The 17967-nt window shown below is 49.9% G+C and overlaps 2 protein-coding genes across 2 annotated transcripts in view; both read left to right on the top strand.

Moving 5' to 3' along the window:
- Positions 1-829, top strand: part of cep112 (centrosomal protein 112) — a 223418-nt gene extending 222589 nt beyond the window's left edge. Inside the window, exon 28 of the transcript XR_011674562.1 lies at positions 721-829. The gene's annotated coding sequence lies outside the window, so the exon portion shown is untranslated. The remainder of the gene's footprint in view (positions 1-720) is intronic.
- Positions 830-834: 5 nt separating this feature from the next.
- Positions 835-14679, top strand: LOC139573229 (axin-2-like). The gene is made up of 8 exons (XM_071396463.1): positions 835-1664; positions 5511-5642; positions 8604-8706; positions 10774-10914; positions 11093-11823; positions 12097-12321; positions 12571-12738; positions 14038-14679. Exons 1-8 carry the CDS (start codon positions 835-837, stop codon positions 14294-14296), a joined length of 2589 nt encoding a protein of 862 aa, XP_071252564.1. The 3' UTR covers positions 14297-14679.
- The last annotated feature ends 3288 nt before the right edge of the window (positions 14680-17967 follow it).

Raw genomic sequence — 17967 nt, 5'->3', positions numbered from 1 at the left:
GTTTTCAAAGCATGTCCTGTAGCCTAGTTTAGTAACGTTAGTCTGTCTCTTGAATATGTTTAGGGTTGTGTAGTCTATTCAATTTGGACCGTTTCGCTGTTTTGTGACGCTCATGATAAGAAAATAGTGAGCGGAAAGTGGCGTGTACGCCTCGTTGAGGGTGTCTGTTGGTCGGTGGAGTACTGGACATGTGTTGCGGCGTGTTCAGGGTCAGATTGGGCTTGATGGCCAGCTAATTGTTGAGGTGTTCACGAGAACACAGGCTCACTAATATCGATCTTCGGTATGCTGTTGTGTACAAATGTCGCTCTTTTGCACTTTTATTGTATTCCATCTAGGCTACTTGGTATTTCCGCGGTCTTGCATTTATAATTTTCCTATGCAGTTAATGAAGTGGAGCGAGATGATGAACTCAAGCTCGTCAAGAAACATCACTCACTCTGTCGGCTGTTTTATGAGTTTATGCTAAACCGTGTTATGTTAATGATCACTTTCAACACCAACATTGGCTAAGGAAGATATGTCGGTCAGCACGCCAAATAAAATCGAATGAGTATTTATGTAAATCTGCCGCATCATTCCTCTCTCTCTCTCTCTCTCTCTCTCTCTCTCTCTCTCTCTCTGAAAGTCTGTAAAGGTTCTGAAAAGACTTCTACTGCATGTATGCCTTTGAAGTTTGCGGTGGATCTGAGTTTGATTAGATCAATACTTCTGTTTCAGAGAGAAGACTGGCAGAGAAGCTCCCCGGCTGACTATAGAGAGTGAGGAAATTGTTGTAGCGCTCAGAGGAGGCGAACAACGCACAGGTTTTCTGTTGCTGCTGCCTTCGGAGCCATGAGCAGAGCGCTTATATCGGACCATATCGACAATAGCTTCCGAGAAGATGCTCCCCGTCCCCCGGTCCCGGGGGAGGAGGGCGAGGTGCTGCCGTGCTACCCCGGAAAACTCGCCATGATGAGACCCCAGGGTACCGCGGTCAAAGCGCTTTTGCTCGCGCCTCCCGGTTACACTGCGAAGAGGAACGAGGATGGACTTGGGGAACCCGAGGGGAGCGCGTCACCGGATTCGCCGCTAGCCCGGTGGACCAAGTCGTTGCATTCTCTTCTTGGGGACCAAGACGGTGCTCATCTTTTTAGGACATTCCTGGAGCGCGAGAAATGCGTCGACACTTTAGACTTTTGGTTCGCCTGTAATGGTTTCAGGCAGATGGACCTCAAGGATACCAAAACGCTGCGAGTCGCCAAAGCTATTTACAAGCGCTATATTGACACCAGCAGCATAGTTGCCAAGCAGCTCAAGCCTGCGACCAAAACCTTCATTCGGGATAATATCAAGAAGCAACAGATTGATTCGGCCATGTTCGACCAGGCGCAGACCGAGATCCAGACCAGCATGGAGGAGAGCCCCTACCAGATGTTCTTGACCTCGGACATTTACCTCGAGTATGTGAGGAGCGGGGGCGAGAACCCTGCTCATGTGAACCCTAACGGGCTAGGTAGCCTGAAGCTGGTGTGTGGGTACCTGCCCACCCTGAATGAGGAAGAGGAGTGGAGTTGTAATGATTTCAAAGCCAAAGCGCTGGCTTCTGTGGTTGGACTTTCTTCCCAGGCGCTGAGGGCAACAGTGTCTATGAGGACGGTGGAGGTGATGGAGAAGGGGTACAGGTAAGACACTGGTCCCTTCCTATTTCACGTACTATAGCCAACTAATAGGGAAATGTTGGGGAATGCAGTGACTAGCCTAGTGTGAATGGCTCTTTGTAAGTCATGGATAATAACTAGGATATAACATCAAAAGAGCATAGACGTTTTCATCTCACCTTGCTTGTTAGCTTTGTTTTGGAGATACTTTACACACACACTCCCCCTCTTGGTCTGCCTTTCCCTTCTTGCTCTCTCTCTCTCTCTCTCTCTCTCTCTCTCTCTCTCTCTCTCTCTCTCTCTCTCTCTGTCTCTCTCTCTGTCTCTCTCTCTGTCTCTCTCTCTGTCTGTCTCTGTCTCTCTCTGTCTCTGTCTCTCTCTGTCTCTCTCTGTCTCTCTCTGTCTCTCTCTGTCTCTCTCTGTCTCTCTCTGTCTCTCTCTGTCTCTCTCTGTCTCTCTCTGTCTCTCTCTGTCTCTCTCTGTCTCTCTCTCCCCCTAGCTCTCTCTCCCCCTAGCTCTCTCTGTCTCTGTGTGTAGTATAAATGGTGTTCTCTAGACTGAGTGCAGCCCTCTGCTGGCTTGCCTCAGTTTCCGGAGCTTTGAAATAGTTCAGCAGATAGAGGGATGGTCTTCCACGGGAAGTTAACAGAGCACGCCTGGCCTTGGCCCCAGCCTGTCAGCCAATAATACATGATGCCACTACTCTGCTATGCTGTGCCTCAGCCACACACTGCTTTGGCCATTTCTACAGATAGGGATACATCTCCTTGTATCTCAAACATGACAAATAGTAGGCTAGTCATTTGAAATGTTCAGAGCCACTTCAGAGCAGTGGTTCGGTTTCACTTATCTGGACTTCATGGTCATATGTGTATCTAATATCTAAACATGTCAGATGTTCAGTGGGTGAAAAGGGAGTGGTGTTTTGCAGAATGTAGACCACGTAGCTACAGGTGAGTATTTATTCATATCATACATGCCTCAGTTGTATCCTCCCCTTACTGCTCCTATATAAACAGATTGTATTTACCTTGTCATAATGGGAGTGAAATAACAACTTGCTAATGTGTTAATCAAACAAGCCATTGATTTGCCTTTCTGTATATGGATGAGGGTCGCAGTAGGACCTGAATCAGCTGATGAGGCCCAACCCACGGCCAGATGGTTGTCATGGATCAATGGCCATTGACTTGTCAGACCAACCACTTCAGTTAGACTCCCTCTTTAGAAATGTTCATCAGGCTTTAGAGCTCTGGTGCCAGACTGGTGTTTGGCCTGCAGGGAGGGGAATTGGGCTACTTCTTAGTGGTTTTGGCTGGATTTTGGCTCTGCTTGGGCTAGAAAGTATCAATAGAATCAACACACTATAGGGGAGGGACCAGGAAGAACATGTGTTGACAACCCAGCCTGCCCCATAGGAGGATTGAGAAGGACATGGGTTCGTGTCCCAGTGAGGCTTCAGTTCAGACCGATCTCCATTATTCCATCACCTGGTTAGGTGTTGTTTTGAATCAGACTGTTAGGGAGTCAGGGACACCCCTCCACTACCTCTCTAGCTGCTTTCCTTCCCTGGCATGTGGAACTCATTTCTTCTCCCTGAATCAGATTATTCTCAAAAACCACCAAGCAGCAACAGCAGACTCATTCTCTCTTTCAATGTTTTTTTTCTTTTTTACCCGCAATCTCTCCCTCGCTCTCTTTTCCCCCTCGCTCTCTTTTCCCCCTCGCTCTCTTTTCCCCCTCGCTCTCTTTTCCCCCTCGCTCTCTTTTCCCCCTCGCTCTCTTTTCACCCTCGCTCTCACTTGTTTACTGTGATTCTCCTCTGATTTCCCCTTCTCCTTTTTTCTCTCCTCTTTCTTCCCCACTTTTATCTCTTCCCTTTGAAAACGCTGGGATGTGGGGACTAGGTGTACTTTAGAGGGATATCGAGCGGAAAGGAAGGACAGAAAGGGGTTGTGGGGACTGGGAGGTGGATGGGGGGGGTCTCTTCCTGAAAGAAAGCAAAAGAATGAATGAGGGGGTGAGAGAGGGAGGGAGGGAGAGACGTGAGGCCAGCTGTGCTAAATACCTGCGTGTTTGCAAGCCCCTCTGAAGGTCAGGTTGGAGCTGGGGCCTATGGCTTTAGTCATGCTGGGCCCCTCTCTCTCTTCCCCTCCAACTCTCTGGCTCTCCTGCCAGTGGGCTTCTCATAAAGAAGAGGCCCTGCTTCCCCCTTTTCTCTTCTCTCCGTTCTTTCCTTTCCCTACACACTCTCACGCCTCCTCTTTTTTCTCCCCCTCTTACCTGGCTGTGAGCTCAGGTTCTCTCTCTCCCTCTCTTTCTCCTCTTCTCTCATTCCCCCCTTTCTTAGTTTCCTCTGCTTGGGGAGGAATGCATCACAGCAGGAGGTGATGGGCTGTGAAGCAAGAGTTTTATTATTGTTTATTTCACTTTTGTTTATCTATTTCACTTGCTTTGGCAATGTAAACATAGATTTCCCATGCCAATACGGTGAGAGACAGCTAGAGGGATTGGTCAGTTTTAGGGCCAGTTTGACTATGATAGGTAGCCTAGTGGTTAGAGCGTTGGGCCAGTAACCGAAAGCTTGCTGGATTGAATCCCCGAGCTGACAAGGTAAAAATCTGTCATTCTGCCCCTGAGCAAGGCAGTTAACCCACTGTTCCCCGGGCACCGAAGACGTGGATGTTGGGTTAAATGGGGGAAGACACATTTCAGTTGAAGGCATTCAGTTGTACAACCTGACTAGGTATCCCCCTTTCCCACTAGCAATGGGCTACAGCAGCCAAAGCCTCAAACACAGTCCTCTTATAGGGTGTCCAGAGAGGGAAGTGTCCTGGTCGCCCTGGAAATGTACTTACACACACACAGCTGTACCACTCGCCCCCTGCTTCCTCACCCCAGGGGGAGGGGCATGAAGCCCGCCCCCCCCCCCCCAGAGAGAACCCTGTCACATTCCTCAGGCCCTGGAGTGTGGTGGGACTCCAAGTCATTACTGTCTGAGACACACACCACACTAGTGTTGTCACGATACCACTATCAACACACTAGTAGTGTTGTCGCGATACCACTATCACCATACCAGTGTTGTCGCGATACCACTATCACCACACTAGTAGTGTTGTCGCGATACCACTATCACCACACTAGTGTTGTCACGATACCACTATCACCACACTAGTAGTGTTGTCGCGATATCACTATCACCACACTAGTGTTGTCGCGATACCACTATCACCACACTAGTAGTGTTGTCGCGATACCACTATCACCACACTAGTAGTGTTGTCACGATACCACTATCACCACACTAGTAGTGTTGTCGCGATACCACTATCACCACACTAGTAGTGTTGTCACGATACCACTATCACCACACTAGGAATCAAACAAAACATGAAGTGGACATAATGTCTTGAGGAAAACGGTCATAATGTTGGGGGAAAACTGCCTTATGTTGTCACCAAGAGTCACATTAGTTTTGTTTGTGCAAGCACATGATATTTTACGAACGTAGGTTTTAAAGGACCATAGATTTCAGTCTGCTTCGTGTTTTATTTTTTTGCCAAGGATAATCTGGTATGGTAGTATCACAATATTTGGTGTTGTGACAACACACACACACACACACACACACACACACACACACACACACACACACACACACACACACACACACACACACACGGACTAGTTTCAAGTTGGCAGCATAGGTCCCCAAATATCTACAACCCAGTTTCTCTTATTCCACAAGAAGAGAAAAAAGCGCCCTATGTCCTTAGCTGTGGTCTAAACAGATGAAAGGTACTAGTGTATATTTGATGTATTGCTACCTGACACACGTATTTAAACTGCATTGTCCTGTGTGTGTAGGTCCCACAGGCGAGGGGACCCGGTCAACCCGTACCATGTGGGCTCATTTGCCCCAGCCACCAGCACCAACGACAGCGAGGTGTCCAGCGACGCCATGACAGACGACTCCATGTCCATGACCGACAGCAGCGTGTAAGTAGAGGTTCATGTTTTAAATTGTGTGTTTTCTGAGGGAAATGACTGTAGCCTCTCTGGTTTGGAGTATACTGATGGTTACTATTGTGGGAAGAGTGTCATGGGAAGTGATGTTTGGGAACATTCTGGGAAAGAGTTTTGATTCAGAGCCTCTTAGCCGAACCTGAACAGTGTTTGTGGGCTTCCTGACTTGTCCTGGTCTCTGTGGGGGCGAGAGGCACAACTGACCAGGGGGACCTTCAGACAAACTCAGTGAATGGAAAGAGTTTCTGTCGCACAAACTGAGCCTGTCATCTGATGCTAGCTCCTCTTTGAGGGGGTTCTAAGGGGGTTCTCCGGTTCTAGGCCTTGGTACAGCTCACCTGGAATCTCGCACTGTGTCAGGATTAGGGAACCATCTTGAGACCACCAATCTACACACACACACAGCCCTACTAGGTGATGGGAGAATAGGAGCCTGGCTGTTCCTCCTGACACCTCAGAGGCCTACTGGCCAGAGTAGAACCAGACCAGGGACAGGATGGCCTGTAGACCTCATCCCCAGGCCCTAGCCTTGACTCTGACCATTAGGCTACACCTCTGTTCAGCCCCCCCCCCCCTTAGGCGCTAGACCCCAGCCTTACAATGCAGGCTCCCGCCCCATTCCCTAGTACAGTATGTTTGGAGTCTGATTTAGAGGAGAAGTGTTGCCATGGTGGGAGAGATGAAGTCTTAGAGTCATGGCTGTAGTTTCTCATGACACATGGCCGTAATCAGAGACACAAGAGAAAGCAATACATTTCATGAGCTCCTTTTTCTCTGGTTCATATAAAGTCAATGAACTAAGTAGACCAGACCCAGCTGCTAATGGTGCCTGTGGTAGAGCCACCCCTTAAGTAGACTGGAACTGGGGAACATTTTTCCCCATGGTAAACAGCCTTCATAGGATATCTTCATTCATCACCTGTCTTTGACAGTAATGTAGTCTTAAAGTCAGCTGTTCAGGATGATCTTGGGCTTTTTGATCACATGACACATCACTGGAATTGCTAACTCGCAAACTGTCGTTCCTGTGAATCACGACCTAGCTAAAGAATCCTGTCTGGAGTAGAAATGACTATTTTACAGCCAAGGGAGTGGTTTAGAAGGTTTAGTATAGCAGCTATAAAGAGTTTATGATACGAGTCTGTAACTTTCTGACTGCCTGACCAGTGTATATCTAGACAGGCATAATCAAAGCACTGGTATAGAGCCCTAGATAGTACAGGCCTTGTATCCTGCGCCGTACTCTGACTCTTTGATAGTACAGGCCTAGTATCCTGCGCCGTACTCTGACTCTTTGATAGTACAGGCCTTGTATCCTGCGTCGTACTCTTACTCTTTGATAGTACAGGCCTTGTATCCTGCGCCGTACTCTGACTCTTTGATAGTACAGGCCTAGTATCCTGCGCCGTACTCTGACTCTTTGATAGTACAGGCCTTGTATCCTGTGCCGTACTCTGACTCTTTGATAGTACAGGCCTTGTATCCTGTGTCGTACTCTGACTCTTTGATAGTACAGGCCTTGTATCCTGCGCCGTACTCTGACTCTTTGATAGTACAGGCCTTGTATCCTGTGTCGTACTCTGACTCTTTGATAGTACAGGCCTTGTATCCTGCGCCGTACTCTGACTCTTTGATAGTACAGGCCTTGTATCCTGCGCCGTACTCTGACTCTTTGATAGTACAGGCCTAGTAACAGCGACGGAGACGAAAGCCTCCAAAGCCACACACAAGCTTCCTGGTTGTTGTTTTTGACTCTCATTTAAGATTAGAATATCTCTGTCTTTATGACGGTAGAAAAGGCTGGGCGGTGCACCAAAAAATGTTCATCTCATTTCTAGATAAAGAAAATAAAAAGGGGGGGGGGGTTATATCTTATTTATGGATTTGCTTGGACGCTGGGGAATGCAGCTGCGTAGACTTCAAACATTACCTTATCTCACAAACCAGCCTTTTGATGTGGGGAGATCAGAGGCAGGCTTGCCAAATGAAGACTGGAGCGGTTCGACGAGGGGAGGGGGGCAATGCGCATGACTGTGGGATTTCAAAGCTTTCAAAGCAACAGTGAGACAAGCGGCGTTCGGGTGCACTACTGGCTAGGCTAGGTCACTGAGACACGGGTGTTTTATAGGGCAGGGCTCGCCTGGCCCGGTAGAGAAACACTGGGTTTTGCTCTTGGTTGGTGTGAACGAAGTGCCTTAAGGCAATACTAGATCAGACAGAGTTGTATTTTGACTAGGTCAGCCATAGGCATGGTTAAAAGAGCTCTGTGTGGATTGGATTGTCCAGGCGTGATAGGTCCTATACTATGATTGCAGAATGTATATGGAGGGTGATCTGAGAGGAGAGATTTGGCTGTGATGTTTGATTAGCCTACATGTTATGATCATTCTCTCTGTAGGACTGACACTTTGATCAGTGGGTTTGTGTGTTAACCTTCCAAACAGTATAGTTTGCTTCTAGACTAGTCTTTTCAGTGGGATTCCAGGGCAAGTCAATGGCAGGATGCTAATGCTAACTTTGTGTATACTGCTGGTGATGAATGCTAACAGCTAAAGCCTGGCACAGCTCTCTGAGAGGGCTGAGTGATCCTTTCTGGGCTCAGTTAAAAGGAAGTGCAGGGGTGTGTGGTGAAGTGCCCACTGCTCAGGGAGCCATGGCTGGAGATGAGTGTCAGTTTTAGGGCAGATGAAATCCCCTACTCTGTCAGACACACTGACCTGAGACCTAGCAGAAACCCTATCCAATATTCACCTCTTGCTCACTACACCTCAGATTCAGAATTGACCTGAAATATATTGTATTTTTTAACTGGGTTAAATAGGGGGTGATTGAAATAGCTATTAGGTGACCAATGAGCTGCTTCCTGGTTGGTTGTGTGTATTGCTCTGTCTGATTGGCTGTTTGACCTGTGTATCCTGTGCGTTTCCCTGACAGAGATGGCATCCCTCCCTACAAGCTGGGCTCCAAGAAGCACATGCAGAGAGAGATGCAGCGCAACATGAGGATGAACAGCCAAGTCTCCCTACCTGCCTTCCCTGTAAGTGTACACACACACACACACACACACACACATGTCCTATTGCCCCACTTATTAGTGCTTTTCAGTAGTGCAACATCCATTTCCATGGTCTGTATTCAGGTCTGCTGTTCTGTGTATAGTACCACCATCTCTATTCAACAACTACAACAACAACAAAGATCTGAGAGCAAAGCAGATGTCAGTCCCCCCCACACACCACCCCTCGCTACCTTTGTAACCCACACCCCCGTTGGGTTCCTTGAAGTCTGCAGGAGTCTGTTTCTAAGCTGTTTATCCGGTGCATTCTAAAGACCAGTGTCTTCTCTTCACACACTGATGATGAAAATATACACAGAATGGAGAGATGGGGGAGAGCTCCCTCTCTCTCAGCTTTATCTGGAGGCTCTAGAATCAACTGCCGGCTCCTCCACACACACACATACACACACAGCGCTTTGATCAGAGGATGAATGGAGCAAGCGCAGAGGAAAGGGACAACTTCCAACAGCGCTTGTCCCCCTTTTTCCCCCTCCTCAACCCCGCCCCTCTCCCTCTTCAGGCTGCACCCCTAAAACGAGGGATCTGAGGGAAGAGTTGGAGTGTGTCAGGGGGGAGTTGGTAACTGACGGGCTTTGGAAAGGAAAGAAGAGAGTTGGAGAGGGGAGACATGGGAAAATTAGTTTTGGGAAGGCCAAACTAGCAACATCGGTAGCTAGTTGAATCAAACTTTTTGACCCCCTTCTCTTCTCCTCACAAATATATATTAGGAGTCCAAGATTCTCTCTCCATCTTTGTGCTCTTTCACACTCCCTTTCTCGTGTTTGTTTCTCCTCTGATTGGGGGATAGCTGCGATTGCCATGATGCAGCAAGAGCCTCAGGACACGTGGGCCGGGCAGACCGCCTCTGTCAGTCTGTCTGTTTGTCTCTCTCTGTCTGTCTGTCTTCTCTCCCTTCATCTCCACTACAAAGAGATGGAAGGAACAAAAAGAGAGGAAGAGGAATCAAGAAAGCCCCAGTGCAAAAATGACAATGATAAAATAACACACACACATAAGGGGGATAATGACTCTACTGTACCTCAGAGGTGCCCAGCATGCAACAGCGAAATAAATTACCCCTGCTCCTCTCTGATCTCCCTCCATCTCTCCCTCCCATCCATCTCTCCCTCCCTCCCCTGCTGCCTGCACACATCTCCCCATCTTCTCCTTTTAATCCTCCCTTTCCTTCTCCCCCCCCCCCCCTGTCGATATGTGACTTTTATTCCTAGATGTAAAGCCACTGCCCTCCCTTCTCCCTCCCTCCCCTAGTGAATGTTTGATATTTGACGAGGGCCCTTTGAAGTGTACAGACTTCAGAGGGAAGCGCTGATGGCTTGGTTGCACTACAGAGGGAACTCGCAGAGAGCCCAGGCTCCAAGGAGTGTAACCAACTGCCACCACAGACCCAGGGCCCAGGGGCGGCACTGCCAGGGGTGGAGGGGGCACTGGGGCAAGGATGAGATGGCTAGCAGGGATGGGGGGGATGAGAGGAGGAGAGGGCTCAGGTGGAAGACAGATGTGGACACTGACCCCTCCTTTAACTGTTACAGCTCTTAACTCTCTCTCCATCCATCCTTCACTCTCTCTCTCCTTCCCTCTCTCTCTCCTTCCCTCTCTCTCTCCTTCCCTCTCTCTCTCCTTCCCTCTCTCTCTCCTTCCCTCTCTCCCTCCTTCCCTCTCTCCCTCTCTCCCTCCTTCCCTCTCTCCCTCCTTCCCTCTCTCTCTCCTTCCCTCTCTCTCTCCTTCCCTCTCTCCCTCCTTCCCTCTCTCTCTCCTTCCTTCCCTCTCTCTCTCCTTCCTTCCCTCTCTCCTTCCTTCCCTCTCTCTCTCCTTCCCTCTCTCTCCTTCCCTCTCTCTCTCCTTCCCTCTCTCTCTCTCTCTCCTCCCTCTCTCTCTCTCTCTCCATCCATCCCTCTCTCTCTCTCCATCCATCCCTCTCTCTCTCTCCATCCATCCCTCTCTCTCTCTCCGTCCCTCTCTCTCTCTCCATCCATCCCTCTCTCTCTCTCCGTCCCTCTCTCTCTCCGTCCCTCTCTCCCTCCATAGCGGACACAGAGATGTCCTAAGGAGATGACTCCGGTAGAGCCTGCAGCGTTTGCGTCTCAGCTCATCTCTCGTCTGGAGCGGCTGAAAAGAGAGCAGGAAACCATGAGTTCCCTGGAGGAGAGGCTGCAGCAGATGCAAGAGGTGTGGAGGAAATACTAGTTGGATTTCTATATGTGGGAATCCTTCTCTCAGAGGTCTATGGCAATGGTCTAACTGTTTCCTTGATTGTGTCATTCAATACTGTTCTTCCCTGTCCATGTGTGTATGTTTGTCATTGAGATCTCTCCTAACTTAACCGTTCTGTTCTGGCTGTGTGTAGGAGGAGGAGAGGGACGAGGCTGAGGTGCCCGGCAGTAGTGCCCCCCTGCTCTCCCCCCACCCCATGTCCCTCCAGCCCACCGGCCCCAACGACGAGGACCCCCAGGCCATCCTGGACGACCACCTGTCCCGTGTCCTAAAAACCCCTGGCTGCCAGTCCCCCTCCACCGTGGCCCGCCATTCGCCCCGCTCCCACTCTCCAGAGCACAGGACTCTTTCCCGGGGAGGCCCCGGTCTCAAGCCCCTGGTCTCACCCGGGGCCTCCAGCCCCAGTGGCACCTCCAGCTTAGGGGGCTTCTCAGTAGGTTTCACCCCAGGAAGGGCCCTCTCCCTGGGCAGGCCCAGCAGCAGCACCAAGCACATCCACCACCACTACATCCACCATCACGCCGGTTCCAAGAGCAAGGAGCAGCTGGAGAGAGAGGCAGCCCAGAGGGTGTTGTGTCTGTGCCCGGTGCGGTCTGGAGGGGCGGAGGGGGTTCCCCCTTACCCACGCAGTCGCAGCCTGGGCAGGGAGATGGTGTCCTGTGGCAGCAGTCCCGCAGAGTCCAACATGGGGCGCTCCAGTTCCCTTTCCCAAGGGGGGTGTCGGTCGGGGGCTGAGGAGGGGGCAGCAGAGGGGCGTGAGGTCGTGCCCCTCCAGCTACCCAGCGACAGCACAGACCGCTCCCAGAACGTGTGGCAGTGGATCCTGGAGAGTGACCGGCAGGGAAAGCACCACAAACCCCACAGGTAGGTCAGTCTAGCCTCTCCACTTCCTGTTGTAGTCCTCTCCCAATGCCTCAGAACTACATTTCCCTTCACTTGTTTTCCTTTCATTGCAACTTATTTATTGTAGTCCTCTCAGTACATTTAAACACAATTTTCATCACTTTGTTTCACAATCGCATCCCATAGTCATTTTACATGCATGCAAAGTACATTTCCCAACATTCCCCACAATTGGCTCCTCCCGCTTCCTTCCATTCTCCATGCTGATTGGCTGTTTTTATCTTTGCCCAACAGTACCCAGAGCACTAAGAAGGCGTATGGCGGCGGAGCGGCGTCCAACCAGACACACACGTGGGGTGGCGGAGGTGCCAGCTCCCATCTCCGTGCCCACCAGCCCGCCCATCCCTTCATCCAGGACCCGGCCATGCCCCCCCTGCCCCCGCCCAACACCCTGTCCCAGCTGGAGGAGGCCTGTCGCAGACTAGAGGAGGCCTCCGTCTCCAAACCCCCCAAACAGAGGTAGGCGCTGCACCCCGACCCAGACAGATGTTGATACTTTCACTAAAACGTTGGCTCTAGTTTTCCCTGTAGACAGTGGAGTACATATTGACACTCCCATGCATTGATCAGTTGTTTTACTATACCATTGTGATTCCTACTGTGTTGAAACGTGTCTGTGGTTAGATAGTATATGTGTGATGCCGGAGACTGGACTACCACATTGTACTGTAATAACGTTTGTCTATTGTTTTCTGTTCTCCCCACCAGACACTCTACATCCAGCCTCCAGAGAGAGAAGTGCCACCCTATGCCTGTCCAGAGTGGGCCCTGTCCAGCCTCATCCCCCCCTGGTCCCTGTCCAGTGCCGTCCCCCCTCAGCCCTGCTCTCACCCCTGGTCCCGGCTCCGGCCCTGCTGCTTCTCTCCAAACAGAAGAGTACGCCTCTCATCTCTCTGCTCATCTTCCTCCTCCTTATCATCTCTGCTCCTCCTCATCCTCTCATCGCTGTCTCATCTCACTCCTCCTCTGCTCTGTTCACTAACATGATATTACATATGTGGAGGGAGGAAGATATGCATTCTCTCACACACATGTGAAGTTCCAATTGCAAGAGGCCAACCTTGTCAGTTTTTTTCTTTCCCGCCTCCCTGATCTCTCTTTGGTGTGTGTGTGCAGTGTGCTGCGTGTGTTGTAGTCCTTGGTGTGTGTGTGCAGTGTGATGCGTGTGTTGTAGTCCTTGGTGTGTGTGTGCAGTGTGCTGCGTGTGTTGTAGTCCTTGGTGTGTGTGTGCAGTGTGCTGCGTGTGTTGTAGTCCTTGGTGTGTGTGTGTGTGTGTGTGCTGCGTGTGTTGTAGTCCTTGGTGTGTGTGTGTGCTGCGTGTGTTGTAGTCCTTGGTGTGTGTGTGCTGCGTGTGTTGTAGTCCTTGGTGTGTGTGTGCAGTGTGCTGCGTGTGTTGTAGTCCTTGGTGTGTGTGTGCAGTGTGCTGCGTGTGTTGTAGTCCTTGGTGTGTGTGTGCAGTGTGCTGCGTGTGTTGTAGTCCTTGGTGTGTGTGTGTGTGTGTGTGCTGCGTGTGTTGTAGTCCTTGGTGTGTGTGTGTGCTGCGTGTGTTGTAGTCCTTGGTGTGTGTGTGTGCTGCGTGTGTTGTAGTCCTTGGTGTGTGTGTGCAGTGTGCTGCGTGTGTTGTAGTCCTTGGTGTGTGTGTGCAGTGTGCTGCGTGTGTTGTAGTCCTTGGTGTGTGTGCTGCGTGTGTTGTAGTCCTTGGTGTGTGTGTGCTGCGTGTGTTGTAGTCCTTGGTGTGTGTGCTGCGTGTGTTGTAGTCCTTGGTGTGTGTGTGTGTGCTGCGTGTGTTGTAGTCCTGCCCCCTGACTGCAGAGCCGTCTTTCATGGTGCTGCATTGGCTGACCTTCAGAGAGCAGTTCTAGAACAGAACAGGCCCTAGTTAGCCTCCCTCCTTCTGAAGTAACACTACAGAGCCTTGTGCATGGCTGAAGGGGAGCAGAGAACACACACCCCCCTCTCTCCTCTTTCTAGACAGATGTTATCTACTCTCTAGTCAACCATCAGTCTTTTCTAGAATGAATTATTCTAGATCATATACCAGCCTTTACTCCTGCCCTGGTCCCCTTCCTCTCTTTCTGTGTAGCAACAGCTACTACCCACCAAGCTTGCTTGTTAATAATAGTTTTCTATAGGGAAAGTAAGTCTGTGTTCACACCTCTCCTCTCTCCCCCTCAGACTGAGAGACACCAACAGGGTGCTGCAGGTGGCAGCAGGCGGACATGTTGCTCCAGCCATGGCTAGTGAGACAGAGGTAACCTACTTCTTCTGTGGTGAGGAGATCCCCTACCGTAGGCGGATGAAGACACACAGCCTCACACTGGGACACTTTAAAGAACAGCTCCGCAAGAAGGGACACTACAGGTATGGAGAAGGGATACTACGGCACACATTCAATGCACGGACACACACACACATTCATGCATACACAGTCTGACAATCTCACACACTAGGTCACTGTTAGGATCAGCTTGGTAAGAAGGGGACACACACACACACACACACACACTAGAAAAACAGCCCCCCACAACGTGTCTTCATAGCTCCATTAGTTTCCCAGATCTCCCCAGCTGGTATCTAACTTTTATTTAACCAGGCAACTCGGTTAAGAACAAATGATTATTTACAATGACGGCCTCCCAGGGAACAGTGGGTTAACTGCCTTGTTCAGGGGCAGAACCACAGATATTTACCTTGTCAGCTCGGGAATTCAATCCAGCAAGCTTTCAGTTTCTGGCCCAACGCTCTAACCACTAGGCTACCCGCCTCTAACCACGAGGCTACCCGCCTCTAACCACTAGGCTACCCGCCTCTAACCACTAGGCTACCCGCCTCTACCTGCCTCTAACCACTAGGCTACCTGCCTCTAACCACTAGGCTACCCGCCTCTACCTGCCTCTAACCACTAGGCTACCAGCCTCTAACCACTAGGCTACCAGCCTCTAACCACTAGGCTACCAGCCTCTAACCACTAGGCTACCAGCCTCTAACCACTAGGCTACCAGCCTCTAACCACTAGGCTACCTGCCTCTAACCACTAGGCTACCTGCCTCTAACCACTAGGCTACCTGCCTCTAACCACTAGGCTACCTGCCTCTAACCACTAGGCTACCTGCCTCTAACCACTAGGCTACCCGCCTCTACCTGCCTCTAACCACTAGGCTACCTGCCTCTAACCACTAGACTACCCGCCTCTAACCACTAGGCTACCCACCTCTACCTGCCTCTAACCACTAGGCTACCTGCCTCTAACCACTAGGCTACCTGCCTCTAACCACTAGGCTACCTGCCTCTAACCACTAGGCTACCTGCCTCTAACCACTAGGCTACCTGCCTCTAACCACTAGGCTACCTGCCTCTAACCACTAGGCTACCAGCCTCTACCTTCCTCTAACCACTAGGCTACCTGCCTCTAACCACTAGGCTACCTGCCTCTAACCACTAGGCTACCTGCCTCTAACCACTAGGCTACCTGCCTCTAACCACTAGGCTACCAGCCTCTAACCACTAGGCTACCAGCCTCGAACCACTAGGCTACCTGCCTCGAACCACTAGGCTACCTGCCTCGAACCACTAGGCTACCTGCCTCTAACCACTAGGCTACCTGCCTCTAACCACTAGGCTACCTGCTGCCCCAGGTAGGGTCTTTAGAAACTCTCTTGACTCTATTCTGTTGGGCTGAATGCTCACATGAGTTGGAGTATTGACTTCATACTCTGTGTGTGTAGATATGCCTGTGTTTGTGGTTAAAACGAAGGAAGAGGAGAGAATGAGAGACGGGGGGGGGGGTTGCAGGAAAGAAGGAGGGAGAGAATTTGAAGTGAGGAGTGTTTTGGGTCCCATCTGGTATTGATTTCCATGTCGAGGCACACTTAATACGCACGCCTTTGAACCCGGCCCCTTTCATTTCAACCAACAAAGACTCACACAAACGGCCAGCCGTGCAAATTCCTCAACGATGCTATCAGGCAGCCTGCTTTAAAGACACACACGTTGAAGTAACACAGAGAATAACACACACTGTAGCGTGTTTGTGTTTACACGTCGGCATCATTTTCTGGGAAATGTATTAGTGATATTACAGGCTTGGTTTGTTTGAGTGGCGTGTTGTTAAACGTCGGACATGCTTGTTTGGGATACTACAGGTCCGGTTCACTATTAGAGGTGTATCCAACATAGTTTAGATTAGAACTCTGTTCCAATGTGATCTGGATTACAAGAATGGTATCAAGAGTCAAGCATTGGTTCATAACTAGTACAGACTGATGGTTTGTAGGGATATGATGGGAATGCATCACACGTATTCAGTTTCTCTTTTAGGCCATGGAGCAAGGCAACACTCTAGGGCTGTAGCTCTGGTCCAGAGTTGTTCCTGGTCAGGTCATGTGAACATGGGTGTAAGGCGTGAGAAGCATGGCTGCACTGTGGACATCCTCTCTCTTGTCTATGTAGTTGATTGTCTTGTCTTTCTCTCAAACCATCCACGTTGTTAGAGGGGAGGATAGGGGGATTCAAAGCTTATGGTTTTAATAGCAGTAGCGGGGGGGAGAATGTGTGGCGTTGGGTCATTTGAACATGGCTTGTGTTCAACAAAGAACAGTACGGTCTGGCCAGACAGTATTGCTGCCAGATGTTGCACACTGAAAACTCTGCCACATAAAACATGTTCCAATGGAAATAGTTATTTCTCTCTCTCTCTCGTTTTCTCTTTGAGCAAATAAGATCCGTGCTCCTTTGAAGTTTTTTGGAGAAGGATAGAGCCCCTTCTCAGAAATAAGGCTACAATTATCTAGCGTGTCTTACTTTCTCTTTCATGTCCTCTTATTTACCCAGTTCATACTTGTCTCGCCAGAGAACAATGGATCATTTCCCCAGTCAGAGTATTGTTGTTCTGATTTAATAGAAGCTGTGTGAGACCCTGTTGCACCCCGTTTAGTGAACTCTTCCTGTGTTTCAAATGGAGACTGGTTTTTATTAATGAACACCCTTTTGTGTGTGTTTGCGAATACTTTTTTGTTTTTTAAAAATGTTTTTCCTCATTTTTACGAGCATTGTTTGTATGACTTTGTCAGCCCCTCTCGTAAAAACACGAGCTTTAGGAATTCCAAGACGCACGACGTGCACCACCCCACACATGGGCAAAATGAGGCATTTTTCCATTACAGAGTTAATGGCTGAGGTATACAGCACTTACCCTTCCTCCCCTGCTGGTTCCTCTTCCTCTAAAAAGAAGGGAGGTAGTTTTGGGGGGTAAAGGGGGTCATTAACAGGGCCAGTGTAGTCATCATGGCTGACAGGAAGAGGTACACCCTCAGGTGGTTGGCTGCTTAGATCAGATGACCCCGCCCCCTCCCTGGCTGCCTACCGGGAACCTTCTACAGCTCTCACAGAGGGAAGGGCAGTGACTAGGAGAAAATATGATGTGTGTGTCAAGGTCAGGGTTTATAACAGGCAGACTTGCAGGCACCCAAAATATGAGCCTTCTTTAAATGAAGGGGTCCTTTCACTGAGGGCCTAATGATAAGCAGTTAGTCAGGAGCTGGAGTAGCTCAGTACCAGGGCAGGACTGATGAAATGAGAGGAAACGGGTGGATTTTGAATTGGTCCAGACCCTCTTATATCCAATAAGCCCCTGTAGAACCATAGACTATCAAAGACCACCCCTATAATACAGAAGCCATTGGTTCAGTCTGAGGGTTAGTTGAGCGTGAAGTGTTGTTGGTGCATTGTAGATCACAGGAGTTTGTCTCTCCTCCCCTCAAGACTCCAAAGGGCTGGGGGGAGGCTAGCTCTTGACCTCTGACCTCAGTGGCCGTCTTCTCTGGCCCCTTGCACAATGGCTCCTTTATCTGGGGTAGGGGAGTAGGGCTTAATGAAGGAAAAGAGACACACAGCGTGCACACACAATCTGAGGTTAAACCAGATCATATTGAATCCATGTGACATTATCTTCATTATGTGTCTTGCTGAATATACTCTATGTATGAGTCGGATAGCGTACTGTTCAATAGTACTGTTCCACGTATGTGTTGGATAGCGTACTGTTCCACGTATGTGTTGGATAGCGTGCTGTTCAATAGTACTGTTCCACGTATGTGTTGGATAGCG

This window comes from Salvelinus alpinus, chromosome 1, assembly GCF_045679555.1.
Source record: "Salvelinus alpinus chromosome 1, SLU_Salpinus.1, whole genome shotgun sequence".
NCBI classification, from domain to species: Eukaryota; Metazoa; Chordata; class Actinopteri; order Salmoniformes; family Salmonidae; genus Salvelinus; species Salvelinus alpinus.
The sequence above is the reverse complement of the archived record's forward strand: the minus strand, read 5'-3'. Positions and strand labels throughout refer to the sequence as shown.

Coding starts and splice junctions, on each gene's coding strand:
- LOC139573229 (XM_071396463.1), top strand. CDS start 835: ATGAGCAGAGCGCTTATATCGGACCATATCGACAATAGCTTCCGAGAA. Junction 1,665..5,510: donor GTGATGGAGAAGGGGTACAG/GTAAGACACTGG, acceptor CTGTGTGTGTAG/GTCCCACAGGCGAGGGGACC. Junction 5,643..8,603: donor TCCATGACCGACAGCAGCGT/GTAAGTAGAGGT, acceptor TTTCCCTGACAG/AGATGGCATCCCTCCCTACA.